General features: G+C 43.4%; 2 protein-coding genes across 2 annotated transcripts in view; one reads left to right on the top strand and one right to left on the bottom strand.

Moving 5' to 3' along the window:
- The window catches only part of LOC121919807 (protein FAM71C-like), a 1,121,343-nt gene that overhangs the window by 173,232 nt on the left and 924,161 nt on the right, over positions 1-23,950 (top strand). The gene's annotated exons all lie outside the window — the stretch shown is intronic.
- Positions 1-23,950, bottom strand: part of LOC121921175 (L-gulonolactone oxidase) — a 66,920-nt gene that overhangs the window by 22,322 nt on the left and 20,648 nt on the right. The window contains exon 6 of the mRNA XM_042448851.1: positions 18,216-18,401. Coding sequence (XP_042304785.1) covers positions 18,216-18,401 — 186 coding nt within the window. The remainder of the gene's footprint in view (positions 1-18,215; positions 18,402-23,950) is intronic.

Genomic DNA, 23,950 nt, shown 5'->3' with positions numbered 1-23,950 from the left:
GGGACAGGATGAAATGCTGGGAGGCATAGTACTAATTTAAATTATTGGTGGTGGTTCAAAGGGATGCTTGTTCCCTGGCACAGGAAGGTGCAGATGTATGGGAGAGGAATGTTCTTAGTCTGCTTGTGGGAAACAGAAAGTAGAAATGGTGCCTGGACGCAACAGAGGCTGCATGAACGAGGCTAATATGGTAGAGATTATTATTATTACTATTATTATTGTTGTTGTTGTTGCAAAGTCGAAGGCTTTCATGGCCGGCATCCATAGTTTTTTGTGGGTTTTTGTTGACAAAAAACATTCCGACCTTTGCAGCTGAATACGGGTGCAATAACTTGCGAGTAAAAGAGTCATGCAGACTGTTGCAAAAAAAGTGAGATCTCTCATAACAGAAAACACCACTTTTTACTAGTTGAGACTTCCTGGAAAAGCATTTTCAATCTTCATGGACTTCTCCTACTAGCAGGATAGGAGCGAGGATGAAGAAGTTTGGTAGGTAATTTCGCCAAGAAACATCAACATTTCATAATCCTTTAGGACATTATCACATGAGCCCCGTTCCCGTCACACTAATTAATGCTAATTAACCAAAATGGAAACATATCGATTTGAGAAAGCCATGATCACAAATGTGAATTTAAAGCCAAAAGTCTCACTCTTTTAGTGAAATGATCCTGTACTCTCCCTCCCATCGAGCGAAAAGCCCAAGAAAACTACACACCCTTAGAAACACGGAGAGGTTTGCTGCAGTGTATTCTGGATTTTTTTTTAAAGTATCTAGGTAGGAATAAATACTTGAAGGGATGTCATACTGAGGAGGGAGCAAGCTTGTTTTCTGCTGCTCCAGAGAACAGGACCCAATGGAACAATGGATGCAAGCTCCAAGAAAAGAGATTCCACCTCAACATTAGGGGGACCTTCCTGACAGTAAGGGCTGTTCGACAGTGGAACACACTCCCTTGAAGTGTAGTGGAGTCTCCCTCCTTGGAGGTCTTCAAACGGAGGCTGGATGGCCATCTGTCGGGGATGCTTTGATTGAGAGTTCCTGCATGGCAGAAGGGGGTTGGACTGGATGGCCTTTGAGGTCTCTTCCAACTTTATGATTCTATGATTCTATAAAAATATTTCCATTTGTGCTGGGATTGCTTCTATAAATTCTGTGAAATGGGCAACATCATCTGGTTGGGGCTTCTGCTTAGCAAGACTACATGTGAAAGGGATCTAGGAGTCCTAGTAGACCACAAGTTGAACATGAGTCAATGTTGCAATGAGGCAACTAAAAAAGCCAATGTGATTTTAGGCTGCATCAAAAGAAGTATAGATCAAGGGAAGTAATAGTCCCACTCTGTTCTGCTCTGGTCAGGCCTCACCTGGAATACTGTGTCCAGTTCTGGGCAAAACAATTCAAATATGGATGTGGAGAAACTGGAGGGAGTCCAAAGGAGGGTGACTAAAATGGTGAAGGGTCTGGAAACCATAAAGCCCTATGAGGAACGACTTAGAGAGCTGGGGATGTTTAGCCTGGAGAAGAGAAGTTTAAGAGGTGATATGATAGCTCTGTTTAAATATTTGAAAGGATGTCATATTGAGGAGGGAGCAAGCTTGGTTTCTGCTGCTCCAGAGATTATAACACAGAACAATGGATGCAAACTGCAGGAAAAGAGATTCCAGCTCAACATTAGGAGGAACGTCCTGACAATAAGAGCTGTTTGACAGTGGAAGACTCTCCCTCAGTGGAGTGGAGTGGAGTCTTTAAACAGTGGCTTGATGGCCATCGCTTGCGGGTGCTTTGATTGAGAAAGAGAAAGGAGTTTATCACACTGGGGCTAATTTCAGCATTAAAGATAGATTAAAGTGCATTTAAAGCATTCTGCAAATACAACAAAAATGGCGAGTAATTGTGTGAATGATTATCACATGCAGGTATACAAATAAAGTGATATTGGAAATGCATTGTTTCTGAAATCTCGAAATTAAAAAGATGCACGTTAATGCTTCTTTGTGACCACTTTATTCACGGGATAAACACCCAATTTCCTTTGTGTGATAAACTCCAAAGAGTGGGAGGACAGCAAGATGGTTTTACGTAAGGATGAATCACAGCCAAAGAAAAGAACCAAGCCTCCTCCACAAGGTAACTTCTCCATCGCAGCTGGGGAAATGGCTTTGCTCTTCATGAATATTTCAAGGACCTTCTCGCTGGCTCATTGCTTTCCACTTAATGGTCTTGCCAACACAAAGGCTGGAAGCAGGGAAAGGGCCCCTGATGCACAGGATTAACAGCAAGATTTGCTAGCACTGGCATGACATTTCCCTTCTTCCAACAGGAGCAGATCCCACACCGGTGCTTGTACAGCCTCTTTCTGAGCTGAAATAGCCACACGACACCCACAAGATACTGTGTAGATATTGTGAAGGAAATGGAAGGGTAGAAAGTGCCTTCATTTTTTCAAAAAAGAAATCTGACTTTGTACCTCTTCAGCAGATTTTTGTATGCTTCCACGGAGAGCATTTTGGAAGTCCCTCTTCCAAAACTGGTTATGGTCAGGGATTGTGTCTTTCCACTTACCTGCCATAATGAATAGGGTCAGATTTGCTGCCATTGTGTTGCTTGCTTATTACATACTTTTTGGTACTGGTAGGGATAATGGGATACATTGCTGTTGTTAACTGCCTTGGAGTTGATCTGGACTCATGGCGACCCTCTGGATGAGACATCGCTAAGACCCCTGTCCTTCACTGCTCTGCTTAATTCCTGCAACCCCATAAAACCCATGACCTCCTTAATAGAGTCCATCCATCTGGCCTGTGGCCTTCCTCTCTTCCTCCTTCCCTCCACCTTTCCCAACATGATTGTCTTTTCCAATGAGTCCTTCCTTCTCATAATGTCTCTGAAGTACCACAGTCTCAGTTTAGTCATCTTGGCTTCTCCCAGGGAGGTTTCCGGCTTGATCTGCTCTAGGACCCATTTGTTTGTCCTTTGGGCTGTCCATGGGATCCTCAGCACTCTTCTCCAGCCCCAGACCTCAGATTCATCTTCTTTCTTGTTTCCTGACCCTGGACATCTTGGTCATCCACCTCTGGACAGATACCAGCTTGTCAAAAATATACTTCTTGAATAGCCCTGGCAAGAATGGTACACATTATTCCAGGTGAGGTCTGACCAAAGCAGAATAGATTGGCAGTGCCACTTACATTGGAAATATGCATTGTGTAATGATTTAGATGTTGGACGCGGACGTTGGGAGACGAGGGTTCGAATCCCTGCTCAGCCATGGAAACCAAGTGGGTAATCCTGAGTATTTCACCTTCTCTCAGCCTCAGAGGGAGCAAATCCCCTCTGAACAAATCTTGCCAAGGAAACCCCCGTGATGGATTCCCCTTAGAGTTTCCATAAGTTCGAAATAACCTGCAGGCACAACAACAACGACTATTTACAACAATCTAGACTCTGTCAATTAAATAGTAATAATACCCATAGCACCAGCTGATTCTGTGAGCTCCTTGGAGCACCTGAAAGTCTCTGCAACAACTGGAACAGCCTGGAACCTACTCAGATCTTGAAGTCTTGCTGCTTGTTCCTTATAGAAACACCGTGACACACAATGGCCTGTTACAGACAGCCAAAACCAGCCATATAACACCGGTGTTAAAAGATCTCCATTGGCTGCCCATTCACTTCCGAGCTCAATATAAGGCGTTGGTTATTACCTATAAAGCCCTAAATGGCTTGGGCCCAGGATACCTAAAGGACCGCCTCTCCCCGTACATTCCGCCTCGCACCCTCAGAACATCTGGGCAGCAATTACTGAAGGTGCCTGGGGCTAGGTTAGCTTCCACCTTGCGGAGGACATTTTCCATAGCTGCCCCAGCCCTTTGGAACACGCTGCCCATAGAGCTCCGCTCATCTACCACCCTGCTGGCCCAATTTAGGAAGGACCTCAAAAAAACCTTCCTATTCAGCAGGCATTCCCCGATTAAAGATCCTGTGGGCCTCCCCCTCTTCCGTGGCCATGAGGTTGGCTATGGGGCTTTTTACTGTTATTTTTTAAGCTGCTGTTATTGGTGTGTTTTTAATCTTTTTATATGATTGTATCGTGTTTTATATTTTTGTAAGCCGCCCTGATCGTTTGGAAGGGCGGGAATATAAATAAAAATTATATATTATTATTATTATTAAAATAAAGCTGCTTCGAGTCACAGTGGAGGTATGGTGTTTCATGATCATGCGTCCTAAGAGTCCAGAAGCCACACAAAGCCACGCTCCAGTCCTAGGGCTGGAGTGTGGCTCTGGTGCGACTTCTGGACTCTTAAGGACGCATGCATCATTGAAACACCATACCTCCACTGTGACTCGAAGCAGCTTTATTTTGGCTGTCTGTAACAGGCCAATGTCTTCCATTTTAGGTCAGTTCCCTGTTTAGACCTTGTTCAGGAGTTTGCACCAGAAAGCTGAGCATCTCATCCCAGCCGGAACACAATGCTCACAGGGAGAGCTGCTAGGTTATTTGCATTGTAAAGATAATGAACTTAAAAATTAAATAAAACAAACTAGATTGCAGCCAGGGATGACCTCTTCAGTGTGGAACACTTGAGAGTACATTGCTCCTTACAGATGATGAATTGAACAATTATGGCACCTACTTAACATGCAGATGCTATCAGTGATAATGGATGCAGCACTTTTCTTTGAAGGTGAGAGCCAAAGGAGTGGATGAGGAAGAGAAGGGGCACTGCCAGCAGTCTCCCCTTCCTGGTAAGTGAGTCATTGGAGTGCCTTGGCTTCCATTCCATCTTCTGAGCCCAACACTGGAATGTGACTGGTCTGGTCCAGGATGGTGTGAATTAAGTGGCAATTTGGCCAAGGCTGCAAGACTAATGGCTTTCACCACCCCAAGATATGTGATGGGTTTTTAACAAGCACTTGCTGTCCAGAACCTCCAGCTCAGGGTGCATAGAGAGGCCCAGTGCCAGGAACACAAGGGAAACATTGGGACTGAGATCCTATATCAGGGAAACGGAGTGTACCTTTACACTCATGGAGTTACATGGCAGTTAGGCAATGCCAGGCATATATATGTCTGTACCTGGCTTCCACTCCACCAAATGCATCTGAAGAAGTAGACTGAAATCTACGAAAGCTCATGCTAACACTTTCTTTCTTTCAGTTAGTCTCAAAGATACTACAGGATCTCTCTATGTACTGATTCTACAGACTAACACGGATATATTTTTGAATTCTACTTGTTGTTGCTGTGAGCCTTCAAGTCATTTCCGACTTACAGTGACCCTCACATGAACCAGTTACAGGGTTTTCTGGGGCTGAGTGTGTGTGGCTCAGACATGTGGGGTTCCATGGCCAAGCAGGGAATCAACATCTGATCAGTACCACCACACCATGCCACCTAGTTAAGGAGGTGCACTTGCAATGCCAAATGAAGAACAAATCCGCATGCACACCTGCATGTATAGTGAGACATGCACAGTGCACACGGCAGTCCAAGCACAATGTGCAACTATGCGCAATGTACCACACATACAACTCTGCTTCCACAAAACCTTGAACTGAATACAAGTATTCCTCATCAGACAACTCCTCCCCTGTAGGAGAATGTAAGCCTGCTTAAGTCACCAACAGGTTTCTGTCCTGGTCCTTAGGATCGTCCAGAGATAACTCTGACTACAGTGAGATGGCTAGAAATGAGAATGACTCAAGAAATAAAGCCCATGATTTCACTATGGAATACTATGTCCAGTTCTGGGCACCAGAGTTCAAAAAGGATGTGTAGAAACTGGAGCGTGTCCAAAGGAAGGCAAATAAAATGGTGAAGGGTCTGGAAACCATGCCCTGTGAGGAACAACTTAGAAAGCTGGGTATGTTTAGCCTGGAGAAGAGAAGGTTAAGAGGTGATATGATAGCCCTGTTTAAGTAGCTGAAGGTATGTCATACTGAGGAGGGAACAAGCTTGTTTTCTGCTGCTCCAGAGAGTAGAATCATAGAATCAATTGGAAGAGACAGCACGGGCCATCCAGTCCAACCCCATTCTGCCATGCAGGAAATGCAATCAAAGCATCCCCAATAGATGGCCATCTAGCCTCTGCTTAAAGACCTCCAAGGAAGGAGACTCCACTACACTCCGAGGAAGGAGTGTGTTCCACTGTCGAACAGCCCTTACTCTCAGGAAGTTCTTGAGTAGAACATGGAACAATGGATGCAAACTGCAGGAAAAGAGATTCCAGCTCAACATTAGGAGGAACTTTCTGATAGTAAGAGCTGTTTGACAATGGAAGACACTCCCTGGGAGCTTGATGGGTCTACTTCCTTGGAGGTCTTGAAACAGAGGCTGGATGGCCATCTGTCGGAGATGCTTTGATAGAGAGTTCCTGCATGGCAGAATGGGGTTGGACTGGATGGCCCTTGGGATCTCTTCCAACTCTACAATTCTATGATTCTATGATTTATGCTTCTGGTTAAAGGTGTGTAAGTGTGTGAAAGGCATTTATTCTTCCCTGAGTGTGCAGGGGGCAGCTAGATCGTGCCTAGGAATTCCCTGTGGCTGGAAATAGAGCAGTGCCCAGAAACTTCCAGATGCCCTTCTGTACCCGGGTCAAAGGCCATTGTCTTCTTGGACTTCCATACATGTCCGGCAGTGGAACATTTTGCTCTGCCAGCATTAAAAAAGGAACTTGGCCACAGTGTCCATTTGGGAAAAACTGCTTTCCCTCCTTGTTAACTGTTTCCAGTAAGCCAGAGATTTTGCGTAATCATTAATGCATTAATTTTATAATTAATTTAAGGAGTATACTCCTATTTATTATTTAGTTCTTTGTTTATTTCTGTATTGCCTCCCAGCCCACAAGGGCTCCTGAGGCAATGAACAAATAAAAAAGCAACACAAAGATTTTAAAACACATTAAAATAACTCTCTAAAAACTTCTAAAAGTAGTCTAAAACAGTCCTAGAGTCCAGTTTTTCTAAACAGAAGAGCAATTTCAGATATCGTCCAAGCATTAATTATACATTATTAAGCTGTGTAATGTGGTGATGAGAGCCAGCATGGAATAGTGGTTTGAGCGCTGGACTATGACTCTGGAGACCAGAGTTCAATTCCTGGCTCAGTCATGAAACCCACTTGGGCAAGTCACTCTCTCTGGTGTGTTGAACTCACAACTTTGCGACTGTGAGTGAGTGGCTGCAGTTTTGACCGACATTTAACCACTTCCATAAGTGGAAGTCAACTTGACAGCAAATAACAACAAAGATTACCAACGGATATAGGTCTTGTTGATTAAATGGAAGCTCTAGAATCCAAGGCACTTTACCTCTAAATGATTGCAAATTGGTAACTGTGGGAGATAGCCAGCTCCAAAAAGACGCTTCTGTTTCAGTGCTCTGAATGAACCCTTCACAAAATCCAGGTATGGCACAGCATGGAAAAATAACTTTTTGGATGATAACACCTCAAATCTCTTGGGGGGGTCATCATCCAAAGAAAAGAAAAGGTTACTTTCCTATGCTTTAGGGGAGAAACCCCCATTAAAAGTCTGTTTGATTTTTATAGTGAGCTCACTATAGCTTTGCTTATTTAAAATGCCACACTGCAGGATAGAAAACGCCTGTATCAAGTGAAGGATGAAATCGCCCTGGGCTTTCCAAGACCCCTCTCATTATTATCCTGATCATGATGTGCTCGAGGCTAAAGGGAGATGAGCGCTAACAAGCCCAAATTGGATGTAGCAAATGGAGAAGAAATAAAAATATGTTGGACGACAGCGGTCCACGGAGAGGCACCGAGAGGGCAGGCAGCCGGTGGAGCGCAGCCGCTAAAGGATGCAAAAGATCTGTTTGCATAACCCATTCCCAAAACTCATGTGCAAAACCAGGAGCAATGAGTCGCATGATGCGATCATGCCAGAGGGAAATGCATGCCTAGCAGAGGCAGGGAAAGATCTCTCCTTTACACTGTCCCACCCAACAGCAGGGAAGAGAAGAGGGAAAAGCTTAGGGGACAATAACAATAGTGTAATACTTCAGAGCATTTATGTACCTGGTGGGAAACTATCTAAGGAGTGTGGGAAGGAAGGTGGTGGAACGTGGGCCAAGGGGGACATGAATAATCCAACAGGGCTAGTCTACCTGTAAGTGTATAAAAACATGCAGTGGCAGCTGTGTTGGCCATTTAACAAATACAAACATATATCCATCAGTGATACCTTTATTGGCCAACCGCAATGCACAATATACAGTACTTGTTGAAAGCTTTCAAAGCTCCATGGGCCTCTTCATCAGGCAAGATGTTAGGAACCATTTCTGTCAAAGCTGAATTGTCTTCCCTTCTGCTCAGATTTGCATCTATTTTCCTTCCCTCTGCCAACAGTAGCCATCCAAATCCATGTGAAGCAGATGGACAGCCACACATGTGATAATGCACATGCTCATGGATACTTGTGGATACTCCAGTAAAATCTACAAATCCTTTTTCTACGAAGTTTATGGAGTTGTTCATGTCCCCTCTGCAAAGAGCCCAAATTCCTCTAAATCACATGTGGCCAGATTTGAATCGAATTAGTAGTATTTTAATAATTAGACAAGCCCCAGGATAATGGGAAAGGATTTTGTAGCACCTTTTGAGACTAATGGAGCGAAAGATGTAGCATAAGGTTTCATAGATGTGGTCTACTTCCTCAGATACATGGAGTATGAGGAAGTAGATGAAGTCTCCAAACCTTATGCTACAACTTTTTTCGCTCAGTTAGGGGATGTACAGAGGGGTGCATACAGCCACCCCTTCTTCAGCCAGATTGGGGCTGTGGCAACCTCACGCTGTTGCCCCAATCTGGCCTCTGATAAGGTGCAAAAAGAAGCCACAAAATACCATGGCGGCACGGCTGTATGGCACCCCTTTGGTGCTGCGCCATTTGGACACAGCGCTGGAGGTGTGTCATGATGCCATGCACCGTCTTGTAAGAGCGGTTCGACAGTGGAAGACGCTGCCTTAAAAAGTGGTGGAGTCCCCTTCTTTGGAGGTCTTTAAGCAGAGGCTGGATGGCCATCTGTTGGGATTGCTTTGATGGAGAGTTCCTGCATGGCAGGAGGTTGGACTGGGTGGCCCTTGGGGTCTCTTCCAACTCTAGGATTCTATGATTCTATGAACAATGCTTCTCTGCTGTGGCAAACCAGTTATGGACTACCCTTCCCTTAGAAGGCCTGACTGGCACCAATATTGCTGCTGTTCAGGTGCCAAGTGAAAAAATGACTGTTCATGAAAGCTTTGGTAACCAATTTGATTTTATTAAAATCCTCACATGTACAGGGAGCCTTTAATATCTGCTGGGAATTTTTATTCCAGGACCCCCACAGATACCAAAATCCATGGGTGCTCAAGTCACAGACAATGCTCTAGTTATATATACAATGGTGTAGTGAAATGGTTTGTTGTTGTTTTGTGCCTGCAAGTCATTTTTGACTTATGGTGACTCTATCATAGGGTTCTCTTTGGAAGTTTCTTCAGAGGGGGTTTGCCATTGCCATCATCTGTGGTTGAGAGTGTGTGACTTGCCCAAGGTCACCAAGTGGGTTTTAATGCTTGAGCAGGGAATCAAACCCTGATCTCCAGAGTTGTAGTCCAACACTCAAACGATTACGCCATGCTGGCTATAAAATAAAAAAATCAAGCCTTGCTTTTTGTATGTGTGTGTGTGTGTGTGTGTGTGTGTGTGTATACACACACACACACACACACACACACACACACACACACACAGAGTATATAGGAATATTTTCAAGCTGTGGATGGATATCCAGGGTAGACTGTACATGGTTTGAATTCCTTTTTAAACTGTTTGAATCCTTTCCGTCTGTCTTTTTAACATGTTAACTAGTTAATATGTTGATCACCTTTAAGCTTGATTTAATTATTCACATAGTTTTAAAATGCCAGATTGGTTTTAATCTATGCCAGCACCCCGAGATCTTTAGATAGTGAGCAGGTTACAGATATTTTAATTAATAAATAGCAAATAAGTGTTATACACAAACAGATAAGGATGTGATGTTTGATTCACCTTTATAGTCTTTAATTTAATTATCTTTTTAAATGACTTCAATTTTATAGATTGAATGTTTTCTGAAATGGATCTCTATGCATATTTTACTGATGCTTTTGTTTGTTTTTAATCTGCGTTTAGTATTAATGTTTTGTCATATTTTGTTTGGGCTTTTTCTAAACTAAAACTGCTATCTATTGATCACTTAGAGAAGTCTCTCCGGTTTTTCTGGTTGATTCTATTTGGTGCTGTCCAAATATTGGGCTTACAAAATATTGGAAGTACTGGACTGTGACAAGGGTTCGAATACCTGCTAGGCCATGGAAACCCATTGGATAACTGTGAGCAAGTCACACTCTCTCAGCCTCAGAGGAAGGCAAAGGCAACCCCACACTGAGCAGACTCTGGCAAGAAAACCCCATGATAGGGTCACTAGCATGTCATAAGTTGGGAATGACCTGACGACACATAAGACACACATATACCTCTCTCCAGGCCTTGCTTTATAAGCTATGGAGACTTTCCTCATTGGCCAGGAGGTTAAAAATACACATTTGTCTGGAGTTGATGCTCCAGCAAGCATCTGACAAAAAGCAGAATTTGCTCAGGATCTATTTTGAGGGCACATCTGTCTTCAGTCATCAAGTTCTCTCCTTGACTAAACAGCAGAGTTGACAAAATTGAACACAGCTCTCCCAGGGGAAAACAGATTGCACAGAACATGTGGTCCTTCGATGTTATCAGAAGATCTGCATCATCATTATCATCATAGAATGCATAGAGTTGGAAGAGGGTCACCCCAGTGTCATCCTGTCCAACCCTCTTCTGCCATGCAGGAAGACACAAAGCACCCCCAAAAGATGGCCATCCAGCCTTTGCTTAAAAGCTGCCAAAGAAGGAGACTCCTCCATCCTCAAAGGCAGGAGGTAGCTAGCCTAGAACCCACTGATCCAGGTCCTGTTCTCTGGAGCAGCAGAAAACAACCTTGCTCCATCCTCCATTTAGCATGCCTTCCAATATTTAAAAATGGCTATCATTTCACCCCTTAGCCTTCTGTTCTCCATGCTAAATCTACCCAACTCCCTAAGTCTTTCTTCATAAGCCATGGTTTCCAGACCTTTCACCATTTTGGATGCCCTCTTCTGGACATGCTTCAGCTTCTCAACATCGTTTTTAAATTGTGTTGCCTAGAGCTGGACACAGTATTCCAGGTGGGACATGACTAAAACAGAATAGAATGGCGTTATTACTTCCCTCGATCTAGGCACTATACTGTACTTCTATTGAAGTCTAGGATCATATTGGCTTTTTTAGCTGCTGCATCACACTGTTGATTCATGTTCAACTTGTGGTCCACTAAGACTCCCAGATCCACTACACACGTGCTTTTGTCAAGCCAGGTGTCACCCACCCAATATCTGAGCCTTTCATTGTTACTGCCCAAGTGTAGTATCCTATATTTCGCTCTGCTGAAATTCATTGTGTTAGTTTTCTAATTTATTAAGGTCATTTTGAATTTTGATCCTGTCCTTTGAGGTATTAGCTACTCCTCTGAATTTGGGGCCACCTGCAGACTTGAAAAGCTGGCTACCTATTCCATCATCATCACAAATATCCATCTTTCAAATATGCAGCACTTCATAACATTTGACAAAGTGGCCAGCTGTTCATGTTAGCTTACGCCAGATAAAACTTGCTAGTCTTGAAGTTAAAAAAGCAGAGGGGAAGAAAATCAACTCATCTGAAATCATGGCTTGGCCTTATAAACCCGCTTAGTGATCTTGGGCAAATCATACTCTCTCAGCTTCAGTGGACGGCAATGGCAGAAACTTGCCAAGAAAGCCCCATGATAGGGTCATCATAAGTCAGAAATAACTTGAAGGTACACAACAACAACAACAGCAACAACAACAACAGCCAGAGGATAGTTCTATAGATGCCAAATACCACCAAAAAGGCAAACAAATGGGTCCCAGGCAAGTCGAGCCTGATCTTTCTCTTGAAGCCAAGATGAATAAACTGTGGCTGTTGTACTTTGGAATATCATGACATGACAAGACTCAGTGGAGGAGATGATAAATGCATAGTAAAGTGGAAGGCAGTAGGAAAAGGAGGAGGCTACATTAAAGGCTGATAAACTCAATTAAGGAAGGCATGGCTCTGAGTTTCCAAGACCTGAGCTGGGCTTTTAAAAACTGAAAAACAATGTGGACACCAAAATCCAAGGCTGTTCAAGTCCTATTATACACAGTGGTGTAGTGAAATGGTGTCCCTTATATAAAATGGGAAAATCAAGGTTTGCTTTTTTGACATTTTTGGTGGAATATTTTCATGCTGTGGATGGTTCAAGCTATGGATGCAGATTCCATGGATACGGAGAGTCGGTTGCAACCACAACAGCCCCCATTACCCATGGACTCTCTTGGTGACCTTAACATAGCTTTTTCTTGGCAAGATTTATTCAAGGTGATTTGCAGTTCTCTTCTTCTGAGGCTGAGAGAGCATGCCTTGTCCAAGGGCCTTCAATGGGTTTCCATGGCCGAGCAGGGATTTGAACCCTGGTCTCTCAAAGTCCTAGTCCAACACTCAGACCATGCTGCTCCCTTTGTAATTATACTATCATAAATCCAATAAAAATATAATGTAAAAAGTACCAGTGAGCATCCCCAGAGGTCAACTGCAATGCAGACTCAATTCGTCACTGTCAACTGAATGAGTGTCTCCTTGTTTGGCTGGAGCGAGTGTGTATGTACAGTGACAACACTTCAGAGGCAGAGCATCTGCTTTGCATGCCAAAGGCTCCAGTGTCACAAAAGTTTCCAAAATTATCTCCAACCCAGCAAGGACGCCATGACATGTTCAATGGGTTTTTGGCACAGCGGGCCGGTCAGAAGAACAGGTCCCCTGGGACTAAAGTAATTAAAGCAAATAAAGCAAGCCAACGCATACGTCTTTGCATTTTGCAATGTGAACCCTGACCCCGGCTCTGCCCATGGAGGAAGAGCAAGGAGGAATTTCACCTTCTGATAGTCACACGTTTTGCTCAATCCCTTCCTAGCTTCTATGAGACAGTGAGGCTGAAGGCTTCCAGGTTGGAAGTGAATCTGCTTTGGGTCATACTCCAAACTTTAAGAGAGCTTTCCAAGGCACTGAACCTATTTCAGGGATAGGGTTAAGCACCATAAATAACCTTTTCAGAGTATAGTCAAAAATGTATAGCATTTTCATCACCTCGTTGTTGTTGTGTGTCTTCAAGTCGTTTCCAACTCACGGTGACCCTAAGACAACCCTTTCATGGCATTTTTTTTTTGTTAAGAAGCAGGTTTGCCATGGCCTTCCTCTGAGGCTGAGAGAATAGCAAGATGACTTATGTTGACTCTGGGGGATTTTTTGGCAAGTTTTATTGAGAGGCCTCTGAGGCTGAGAGAGTGTGACCTACCCAAAGTCTCCCAGTGGGTTACCATGGATAAGAAGGGTTTTGAACCCTGGTCTCCAGAGTCAAACCATGCTGGAAACTTTAGCATCATATTTCAAAAGAGTTGATTTTCTTCTTGTCTTTTGGTGGAATGTGCTGTTTGTTGCTATGTGCCTTCAACTTTGATATGGCAACTCTTTCCTGGGGTATGTTCAGCAAGATCTATTATTCTGGGAAGATTTGCCATGGTTTTCCTTATAGATGTGACCTCCTCAATGGTCCTTGAACTAGAGAAACGGCAGAGTCGGAGTATATGAACTAACTGCAGTCCATCAGCAATGGCTTGAGCAGAGACTTTGGTTTCCTGGCACACTACACACATTGTCACACTAGCTAACACTTGCAGACTGATTTCCCAGACTAACACAGCAATGTCTTTGAATTCTACCAACATCACCCCATGAGTTTCCAGGGCTGAAAGGAGATTCAGAATCTGGTCTCCCAGAGTCCCAGACCAGCGTTCAAACCACTACACCATGCAGTCTCTCAATATGTGGGTTGTTGTTGTTGTTGTTGTTGTTTTGTCTTTTGGAATCTTGTGCATTAGTCCCAACTAAAGCAGATGCACTGAATGAATAGTTGAATGAAAACAAAGAATCATAGAATCACAGAGTTGAAGATACCCCAAGTGCCATCCAGTCAAACCCCATTTTGCCATGCAGGAATACACAGAATCCTAGAGTTGGATGAGACCCAAGGGCCATCAAACCCAAGTTTCTTCTGCCGTGCAGGAAGACACCACCAAAGCCCTCCTGACAGATGGTCATCCAGCCTCTGCTTAAAAACCTCCAAAGGAGGAGAGCCCACCACCCTCTAAAGCAGCATCTTCTATTGTCTCATACCGTGAAGAAGTTCTTCCTAATGTTGTGGTGTAATCTCTTTTGCTGTAGCTTGGATCCATTGCTCCATGTCCTAGTCTCTGGAGAAACAGGTTTGTTCCATCCTCAATAGGACACCCTTGCAAATATTTAAACATGACTATCATGCCACCCTGTAACCATCCCTTCCATGGGTTAAACATACTCAGATCCCTAAGCGGTTCCTCATACGGTTTGGTGGTTTCTAGACCTTCATCATTTTGGTCACCCTCCTCTGGACATACTCCAGCTCCTTTTTGACTTGGGATGTCCAGGACTGGATACAATATCCAGGTGATGTCTGGCCAAAGTAGTAGTACTATTATTTCCCTCAGTCTAGATAGACACTATACTCTTACTGATGCAGCCTAAAATCACATTGGCTTTCTTAGCTGCTGCATCACACTGTTGGCTTGTCAGTTTGTCAAGGAGGGCTAGAATCATGATTCAAAAGAAGGTGAAAAGCTCACACTTGTATATTCTGTGCCACATATGAGACTCCATGTACTTTACCCTCTGGCCACATGGAAAATGCCTCCTTCTGCCTGAAGCATGGCAAACCAAAAGTTAAAAATTCTGAGGCAGAAAGAGCAAAACAGTGCGCACACACACAGCCAAATCCATTTCCCAAAGAATAGATGCTCCCTGCAAGTCACTTAATCTTCCTAGTTAAAGTCCAGCTTAAAAGATTTCCTAACAAATGGGAGGCATGGAGACGGGGCATGTGTCGGGGGAGAATATTCATTAACTAATTGCAATTGCATTCTGTCGGAAGTGTTCTAGGAGGCCTTGGCTGTTTTGCCAAGAACTGCTCTTGAAAACCTGCATTGAGATAATGTGGATTATTACAAACACAGAATACAGAATCTGTGCTGTAGGTAAGGCAAAACAACTCTCCCAAGAGTATCAGATCAACTGAAATCTTTTTGGTGTCAGAGACAAAAATAGGTTCTCTTCTGCTTGTGGTTGTACTTTGTTGATCATCATGTTGTTGTTGTTGTTGTTGTTGTTGTTGTTGTGTTTCTGACCTATGGCAACCTATCTTGGAGTTTTCTTGACTATGGCGCATCTGTTGTTGTTGTGTGTTTTCAAGTTATTTCCAACTTATGGAGATCTAAAACAACCTAAGGTGAACCTATCATGGGGTTTTCTTGGCAAGTTCCTTCAGAAAGGGCTTGTCATTGCCATCTTCTGAGGCTGAGAGTGTGTGACTTGCCCAAAGTCAGGAAAACTATCCATGGACCCTATTTGGAGATCCTGCTGGCTCAGCATGGGGGACGCCAGGCACTTAGCCAAGATCGATCAATTAAAATGGGAATCTGCATAATCCCTTCGTTTGATAGGAGTGATGGTGGGTGACAGACATGGAGTAAAACTCCTTCATCAAGGGATTTACAGACTTCCAGCCATTTACAGACTTCCAGTTCTATTCTTCCCTCCTGGAAACTTCACCTTAATCCCCAAAACTACCCCAGGATATGTTTTGCCCTATAAATACACTTTCTCAAGCACTACAAATTTGGTGTTGATTTGAAGTCAGACAGGCACTCTGTCAGTATCCCACCTGACTCTTCAATGATCATTAGCCACCCCTGACCCACAGACAGCATGCTGAGCCACTTTCCTCTGACAGAATCCCCCAACTAGAACCTCTGCTTCTGGAACCATAGAATCATAGGCTTGGAAGCGATCCCAAGGCCATCCAGTCCAACCCCATTCTGCCATGCAGGAAATCTCAATCAAAGCATCATTGACAGATGGCCATCCAGCCTCTGCTTAAAGACTTCCAAAGAAGGAGACTCCACCACTCTTACTGTCAAGAAGTTCCTCCTAATGTTGAGCTGGAAACCCTTTTCCTGTAGCTTGCAACCATTGCTCCAGGTTCTGTTATCTGGAGCAGCAGAAAACAAGCTTGCTCCCTCCTCAATATGACATCCCTTAAAATATTTAAACAGGGCTATCATATCATCTCTTAACCTTCTCTTCTCCAGGCTAAACACCCCCAGCTTCCTCAGGTGTTCCTCATAAGGCATGGTTTCCAGACCCTTCACCATTTTGGTTGCCCTCCTCTGCACAAGCTCCATCTTCTCAACATCCTTTTTGAATTGTGGGGCCCAGAACTGGACACAGTGTTATTCCAAGTGGGGTCTGACCAAAGCAGAATACAGTGGCACTATTACTTCCCCCAATCTAGACACTATACATCTATTGATGCAGCCTAAAATCGCAGTACAGTATTACTCACTGCAATTCTGAAAATTGTTATCTGCTACCATCTTCTATATTTCTAGTTCTTATATGTGTGCGTGAGTGTGTGTTTTTATGTGAAAGTTGATCTCCCCTTTTGCTGTTATAAATAAAACTACATTTGGACCTTGCATTCTGGAGTTCTGGCTCTCAGAACCGGTATACACAGGATTGACCCCTGCTTTTAGTTGCTCAAAGCCTTCTCTGCAACTTCACTTGAGCTAATAAAATTCCCCCTATTAAATATTGGTTGTGGGTGCCCTCTGGGACCCTGGCATTTTGGGTTACAGTAGGGATTCCCTACACCAGGGGTTAACAACCTTTTTGACTTGTTGTGCCCTTATTTATATGGAGGAGCCCCAAAGAGGCCTACCCTATGTCTTACAAGTTAATGGTGTTTAGGGGTATACCATATATACTCGACTATAAATTAACTTCATATATAAGTCAAGGGGAGGTTTTTGGGCCAAAATTATGGATTTTGATATGTCCCGTGGATAAATCAAGGGTAAAATTTAGAGGCATGTAATGAAGCATGTAAAAGATGAAACAAAGAAAAACAATGGCAAAGAACTTACAAAATCCCAGCAGGCAAATCTATTTGTACTCATGCTAAAGGTTGGATGGATGAGAAAGTAAAAGGGGATCAGTGCTTGCAGGGCAGATTAAACTCTTGCCTTTCACCAGAGGATGGATGGATATGTATCATATATAATGTGTGTGCGTGTGTGAGATAGAGTACAGTACTTACATCGACCCATTCACAAGTCGACTCAGTTTTTTGGGGGTCAATTTTTTAACCTAAATTTCTAGATTTATACATGAGTACATATAGTACATAAGAATATATTCTTATTCTTTAATTTCATTCTATGAATCTTATCCCATGGCTTCATAAACTGATATACAGTGGATCCTTCCCCTTGGCGGGGGATTCGTTCCAGACTGAAAGTAATGGTGCGCGACCCTGTGGCGTGGCGTGGTGTGTAAGCTGCACATGTCATTGTTTCTCCCCTGCAGCTTCTGTGTGGGCTGGAAGCTGCATATGGTGCAGCTGCGTGTGTACCTCTATCTGGTTTAAAGCTTAATTCAGGTGGTATCCTGATGTTATCAGAAGGTTTTTGCCACCTAATTTGCCTCCTGAATACAGCCTGGGTCCATCCCCACTTCCAGAAGTATTCTGCATGGCTCTTTTCGGATCTGGGAGTTTTGTGAAAGCAGGGATTGACCTGGGCTGTATTCAGATGGCAAATTAGGCAGCAAAAACCTTTTGATAACGTCAGGATGCCGCCCAAATGAAGCTTTAAACTAGATAGAGGTAAATCGATTTATTAAGCCATGGGATAAGTTCCTATTTTTATTCCTTTCATTTTCCTGGAGCAGCCGCCAAGCACCTGGGAAGCACACACAGAGCCCTAAGGGCTCCTTGCAGCACAGGTTGGGAACCCCTGGCCCACACTATGGGATAGTGTACAGTGCACCTTTGTAGAACACAAATTTGTTAATAGCTAATGGCAGTCATGAATGTCCCCTGTCCCTAATTACTATTTTGAAAACCTGGCAACACTGTCATACTGGTATTTTGAGCTTACCTCGGTCAGAGTAGATGGGAAGGTGGTCTCTTGCAGGTAGAACTGCGGCACACACTGGAAGGTGATGGTGAGGACGATGCCCAAACAGCCCAGGTGGACACAGGCTGCTTGGTGGAGCTCAGGATTTACAGATTCAGAGCATTCCAGGATTTCCCCAGAAGCTGTCAAGAGGGTCAAGGCGACAACCTGTTGTGGGAAAATTGCAGGGAAGGAGATACGTTTAAGCCTGAGAACTAAGGTCCCATTACATTTTCAAATGGAGTTTTCACTTGGGTTGCAAGGTGTTGTGCTATGTGTTTCTGTTAGTAGATCCCATGGTTTTCTGTGCAGACCACACATGGCTTTTTAGGCCAAAAACAACTTTATTTTTTTGTAGAAATCAGCCAAATTGACTCTGTCCTGATGTTGGGTTCTTTAACAGAACAGAAATAAACCGGGAGGAGAGCCAGATTGAATAATAATAATAATAATAATAATCAGCTTTATTGTTAGTAAATTCTCAGACTGGAATTACCATTCCACCCTAAATTCTGAGACCCAGAATAGAACAAAATTCTACTTTTTATAGGCAACAGACAAAGAGACTTCTTTGGCAAATTCTGTTGGATACAAAGAACCCAAACATATAGAAATTCCTTCAATCAGAGTAAAGAATCTTGCATACATCAAAATTCAATTAATATGCATTAGAAACCTTATGCCCCATCCCATCCACCTCTTATCAATTCTGTTATTACAAAGGGGCCTCTATGTACCTTTTCCCAATCTGCTCATCCCTTATCAACAGCAATTATTGTGACTAAAAGCAAAACACCAGGCAAGCATCCATCAAAGATGTCACTCTGCCCTTTTTACCCCAGCATGAAAAACTCTCTTCAGCATTCCTCTTACTGAGGCTAGGTTCACCTTTTGGGTCTTTTTCGCATTACATTCAGGGGAACTAGATATTGATTATGTAGAATAAAAATTGAATATTGCTTTTAGCCACCACAATTTCTTTATTTAAGGAGCCATGGCGGTGAAGGGTTCAATGCTGGCCCCGCAGCCACAAAGTTTTGAGTTCGATCCCAGAGGCTCCAAGGTCCACGCAGCCTTCCATCCTTTTGTAGGTTAGTAAAATGAGCACCCAGCTTGTTGGGGGCAATTGGCTTACAGGTTCTAAATTTCTTAAGGAGTCTTAATTCACTGATAAGCAATGTAGAAAAGTACTTGCTATTGCTAATGCTACTGCTATTATCTGGCCAACCAAATGCACTTCATTGGACAAAGGTGCTAAAAATCATACAGGATGGCCGAATAAAGGTATCACTGTTTTATGGATTTTGGATGTTATTGTACTTTGCTGTATAGCCAACATGGCCACCTCTGAACATGTTTCCTGGATGTGAAAGTACTGCATTTTAGTTGCTACAGGGGAATCCTAAAGAGGGAGCCAATGGACCGGGACTTTACTATTTGAGGTTTCTACCTCCAACAACAGTAAAGTATTTTATTTTACTTTATTTTATTTTAATTGGGACTACATTTGGCATGTTTTGCCAAACCAGCACCTACAAATGTTCTTAATGCAAAAGCATGGAGGCTTCTCTTGAGAGATTCAGTGTCCTCTGCCTAACAAAGGAGGTTGTGACCTCACAAGGGAGGATGGAGAAATCTTAGATCTCAGAAGAAGACCTTTTGCATTACTAAATTTTATCTCCTGGGCATTGGAATGCTTTGTTCCCAGGGCCACATGGCCAGAAGGAGGAGGAGGTCAAGCTTGCATAGATATCCCTCCACAGAACATCACACCAACACCATCTTGACTAAATGCAAGTCAGTGACTAACAGTGTCATATTTTCAAAAATATATTCTCCTGTGTGATTTTTAACACCTTTGCCTGAAGAAGAAGCCAGCGGAGCTTCCAAAGTTTGCATCATGTATTTTGTGCATTTTGGTTGGTCCAGTAAAGGTACCACTGTGAAGTCGAAGGCTTTCATGGCCAGCATCCATTTTTTGTGGGTTTTTCAGGCTACATGGCCATATTCTAGAAGAGTTTCTTGCTGATGTTTCGCCAGCATCATCTGTGCCTGACATCTTCTATTCTGGCATTCTCTGAAGATGCCAGCCACAGATGCTGGTGAAACATCAGGAATAAACTCTTCTAGAACGTGGCCACATAGCCTGAAAAAACTAAAGGGACCACCGTTTTGTGGATTTTGGGTATTATACTCTGTCATACTTGTCCATTTGTCTCAAAAACTTTTGTCCAGCAGATGTCACCAGTAAGCTGCTTTTCATGCCGCCTTTCATCCTCAAAGCCCAACAATTCTGCAAATCAAATTTCTTTGGTTTTCTGTTTCCTTGGCTTTTGCTAGCTGCTGCCCTGTCCTTCCAGCCTCCTTATTACTTTCTGTTGTCCCGAGGGCAGATCTGGCCAAGTCCAGGGTGAAGCAGCACATCAGAAGAATGACCGAATTCCTCTCAAGTAGTGCTATAGTTCCCACTGTATTTCTCCTCTAGCTTGGGAAAGGGAAAAGAGGGGACAGGGGAGAAGTAAGAGCCCATGAGACCTTGTGCAAAATTCTGCTACTGGGCATTTTCTCCATATAGGTAATTTTCTGAGGTCGAAAAGGTTCACTGTAGAAGACAAGCTCTGGGGAAATCACACAGAAAGCAATTGAAGCCTTTCACTCTGCGATGTTTGCAGCAGAGGCTTTGTGGTTTCCCTGTGTGCCTATTTGCATTGCTAGTGAGAGAAGTGATACTTTTTTCATTTGGTGAATTAGGAAGGAAGGAAGGAAGGAAGGAAGGAAGGACATCAGCTGGCCACCCAGCCAGGCAATGCAAGGACTACAAGGCCACTCTTCTGTGTTCCTTTCTGTTGGAGAGCTCTGTCTTGATCCACAGTTTTCTCAGTTTTAAAACAATAGAATCACAGAATCCTAGGGGCTCATTCCTGCTTACATTTAAACCGGTTTGCGTTTCGCCTTCGTTCCGTGTTGGTAAATCGATTCCAAAAGGTCTGTTGTACCCACTATGAAAGCAGATCTTTTCAATATCCCCTTGTAATCGCTTCTTTTTTGGCACAATTGTCATCCGCACTAGTTTGCGCTGCTTCAAAATGTGCATCATCAGTGACGTAAGCGGCAGCTTGGGCAGCCCGGCTTGGGAACACTATATATATATATATATATATATATATATATATATATATATATATATATTCAATTCATTATATTTGCAACTACTTGCCTTACTATGAGCTGCTGTCAGATCGCCTGAGTAACTGCAAGTAGTTGCAAAATCAGTGAATCAAATCTTCTATCAATTTTTTTTTAAAAATATGCCCCCTCAGGTCACACCAGAAGCACAAAAGCAGCGCTGGGGAGAATGGTGGATCTACCAAAAACTGAGGAGGGATGGTAAACACCCCTCTGTCATGACTCCCTCCCCTCCAGAATGATACGATTCAGATCTGGTGTTCCCACTTGTTGAACACACTCAGGAATCAATTCTTTTTTTAAAAAAAGCCGCCAAAGAAGTAGTGTCAGGAAAGAGTGGATTTTTTGCGTTTGCCTCGCTTCGTCGTGATTGAAATCGATTAAAGTAGGATCGGAACTGGTTTCAAATGGGAACGATGGTCAAATAACCTGATCAGCAATTTGCATTAAATCATAGTGGGAAAGCGGCCCTAGAGTTGGAAAAGAACCTCAAGGGCCATCCAATCCAACCCATTCTGCCATGCAGAAAGAAAGACACCATCAAAGTGTGACAGATGGCCATCCAACCTCTGTTTAAAAACCTCCAAAGAAGGAGACTCCGCCACCCTCCAAGGCAGAGTCTTCCACTGTTGAGCAGTCTGGAAGTTCTTCCTAATGTTTAGGTGGAATCTCTTTTCCACTCGCTGGAATCCACTGCTCCATGTCCTGGTCCCTGGAGCAGCAGGAAACAAGCTTGTTCCTTCTTCCATATTTATACCAATGTGAATTTGCCCAATATTTTACTATCCTCTCTGCCACCTCCCCTCAACTGTTATCTTTGGCACAGAGACCAAAGAAAGAATGTCCTTCCAGGGATAAAGTGTTTTTAATTGTCATATTTTATATTTTACTGTTGTTAACCGCCCGGATTGGTTTGCCAGAGGGTGGTATACAAATAAATATTATTATTATTATTATTATTATTATTATTATTATTATTATTATTATTATTACCTGGACAGATGCAAAAAAGAAAGAGTTCCTGTCCATATAAGCAAGTATTAAAGAGGGAATTTCAGCAGGTCATTCAGAGTAATGTTGAATTTCAGCATTATGAAAAATGGAGAAACTTTGTCCCTTCTCCCATCAAGGTTTACTATTCATTATATTATGAACCCTTTTCATGTTACCATTTATAGCATTTTTGCTTTAAATTTGAGCCTCACTGAATCCAGAACTTGGGGATGTTATAGTTCATACTCCTCCTTTCACCTGATTTTGAAGCCTCAGCAAGTTCAGACCTGGTTAGCTAATTTTAGTTTTATTACAAACAAACACAAACAGAACAAGGGGTCTTGGTGGCAAGGGAATTTCAGTGAACTGCAGTCCAAAAAAGTAGCTTTTCCAACCTCTGTGCAATATAATCTTACCCAATCCCAGAAGTTATATATTTAGATTTTCACACCTGCATTTTGATCCCAGACTTGTCCACTGAGAAGTAAACTCTAGTGATTGTAATGAGACTGCAAAGTAAAAGTCCATATAGAAACCGGTCTCAGTTGTGTGTTTTTCCCCTGGACTGAAAAAGATCCAAAACGTTTAGTTTTTTTCCTTACTAAGAATGTGCTCCAGACTCCTAGTTATTCTATTTTGTTCCATTTTCTCCATCCCAGAGCTTTTAAAGATGTAGTCCATGGACTCCATGGTATGTTTAGCCTGGAGAATAGATGGCTAAGAGGAGATATGATAGCCCCGTTTAAGTATTGGAAAGGGTGTCACATTGAGGATGGAGCAAGCTTGTTTTCTGCTGCTCCAGAGACTAGGGCATGAAGCAATGGATGCAAGCTACAGAAAAGGAGATTCCACCTTAGCATTAGGAAGATCTTCCTGACAGTAAGAGTTATTTGACATCAGAACATACTCCCTTGGAGAGTGATGGAGTCTCCTTCCTTTAAGCAGCGGCTGGACAGCCACCTGTCAGGTATGTTTTGATTGAGAGTTCCTGCATGGCAGAATGGGGTTGGACTGGATGGCCCTTGGAGTCTCTTCCAACTCTAGTGATCCAGGACTGTGATCCGGACAATGGTGTCACTAGGGTTGGTGTCACTCCAGTGTGGTAGCTCAGGCTTGTCCCCCCCCCAGCTTGCCTGGCACTCACCCTGGCCACCCCCCTTTGCCAGCCAGGCTGGCTGTACTGTGGTGGGGCTGATGTGGTCATACCACCAGAAGCCCCTTCCAAGTCTGGTGGGGCTGCTGGCTGGGCTGCAAAGGGATGCAACTCTCTTTCTTGATCAGCTGATAGCTCTGCCAGACCAGAAAAGGGCTGCCAGGTGGCAGTTCCATCCCACCTGCACCAATGGTCAGTGATGATGGACCGCAGAGGTGCTCTGACTCATGGAGGGAAGAGCTGGAGGGGGACTTGGAATGGATGGGACCTTGGGCAAGTCACACACTCTCAGCCTCAGAGGAAGACAATGGCAAAACTCCTCTGAACAAATCTTGCCAAGAAAGCCTCATGATAGCTTTGCCTCAGGGTCATCATAAGTTGGAAA

The sequence above is a fragment of the Sceloporus undulatus genome, chromosome 1 (genome assembly GCF_019175285.1).
Source record: "Sceloporus undulatus isolate JIND9_A2432 ecotype Alabama chromosome 1, SceUnd_v1.1, whole genome shotgun sequence".
In the NCBI taxonomy this organism is placed as follows: Eukaryota; Metazoa; Chordata; class Lepidosauria; order Squamata; family Phrynosomatidae; genus Sceloporus; species Sceloporus undulatus.
The sequence above is the reverse complement of the archived record's forward strand: the minus strand, read 5'-3'. Positions and strand labels throughout refer to the sequence as shown.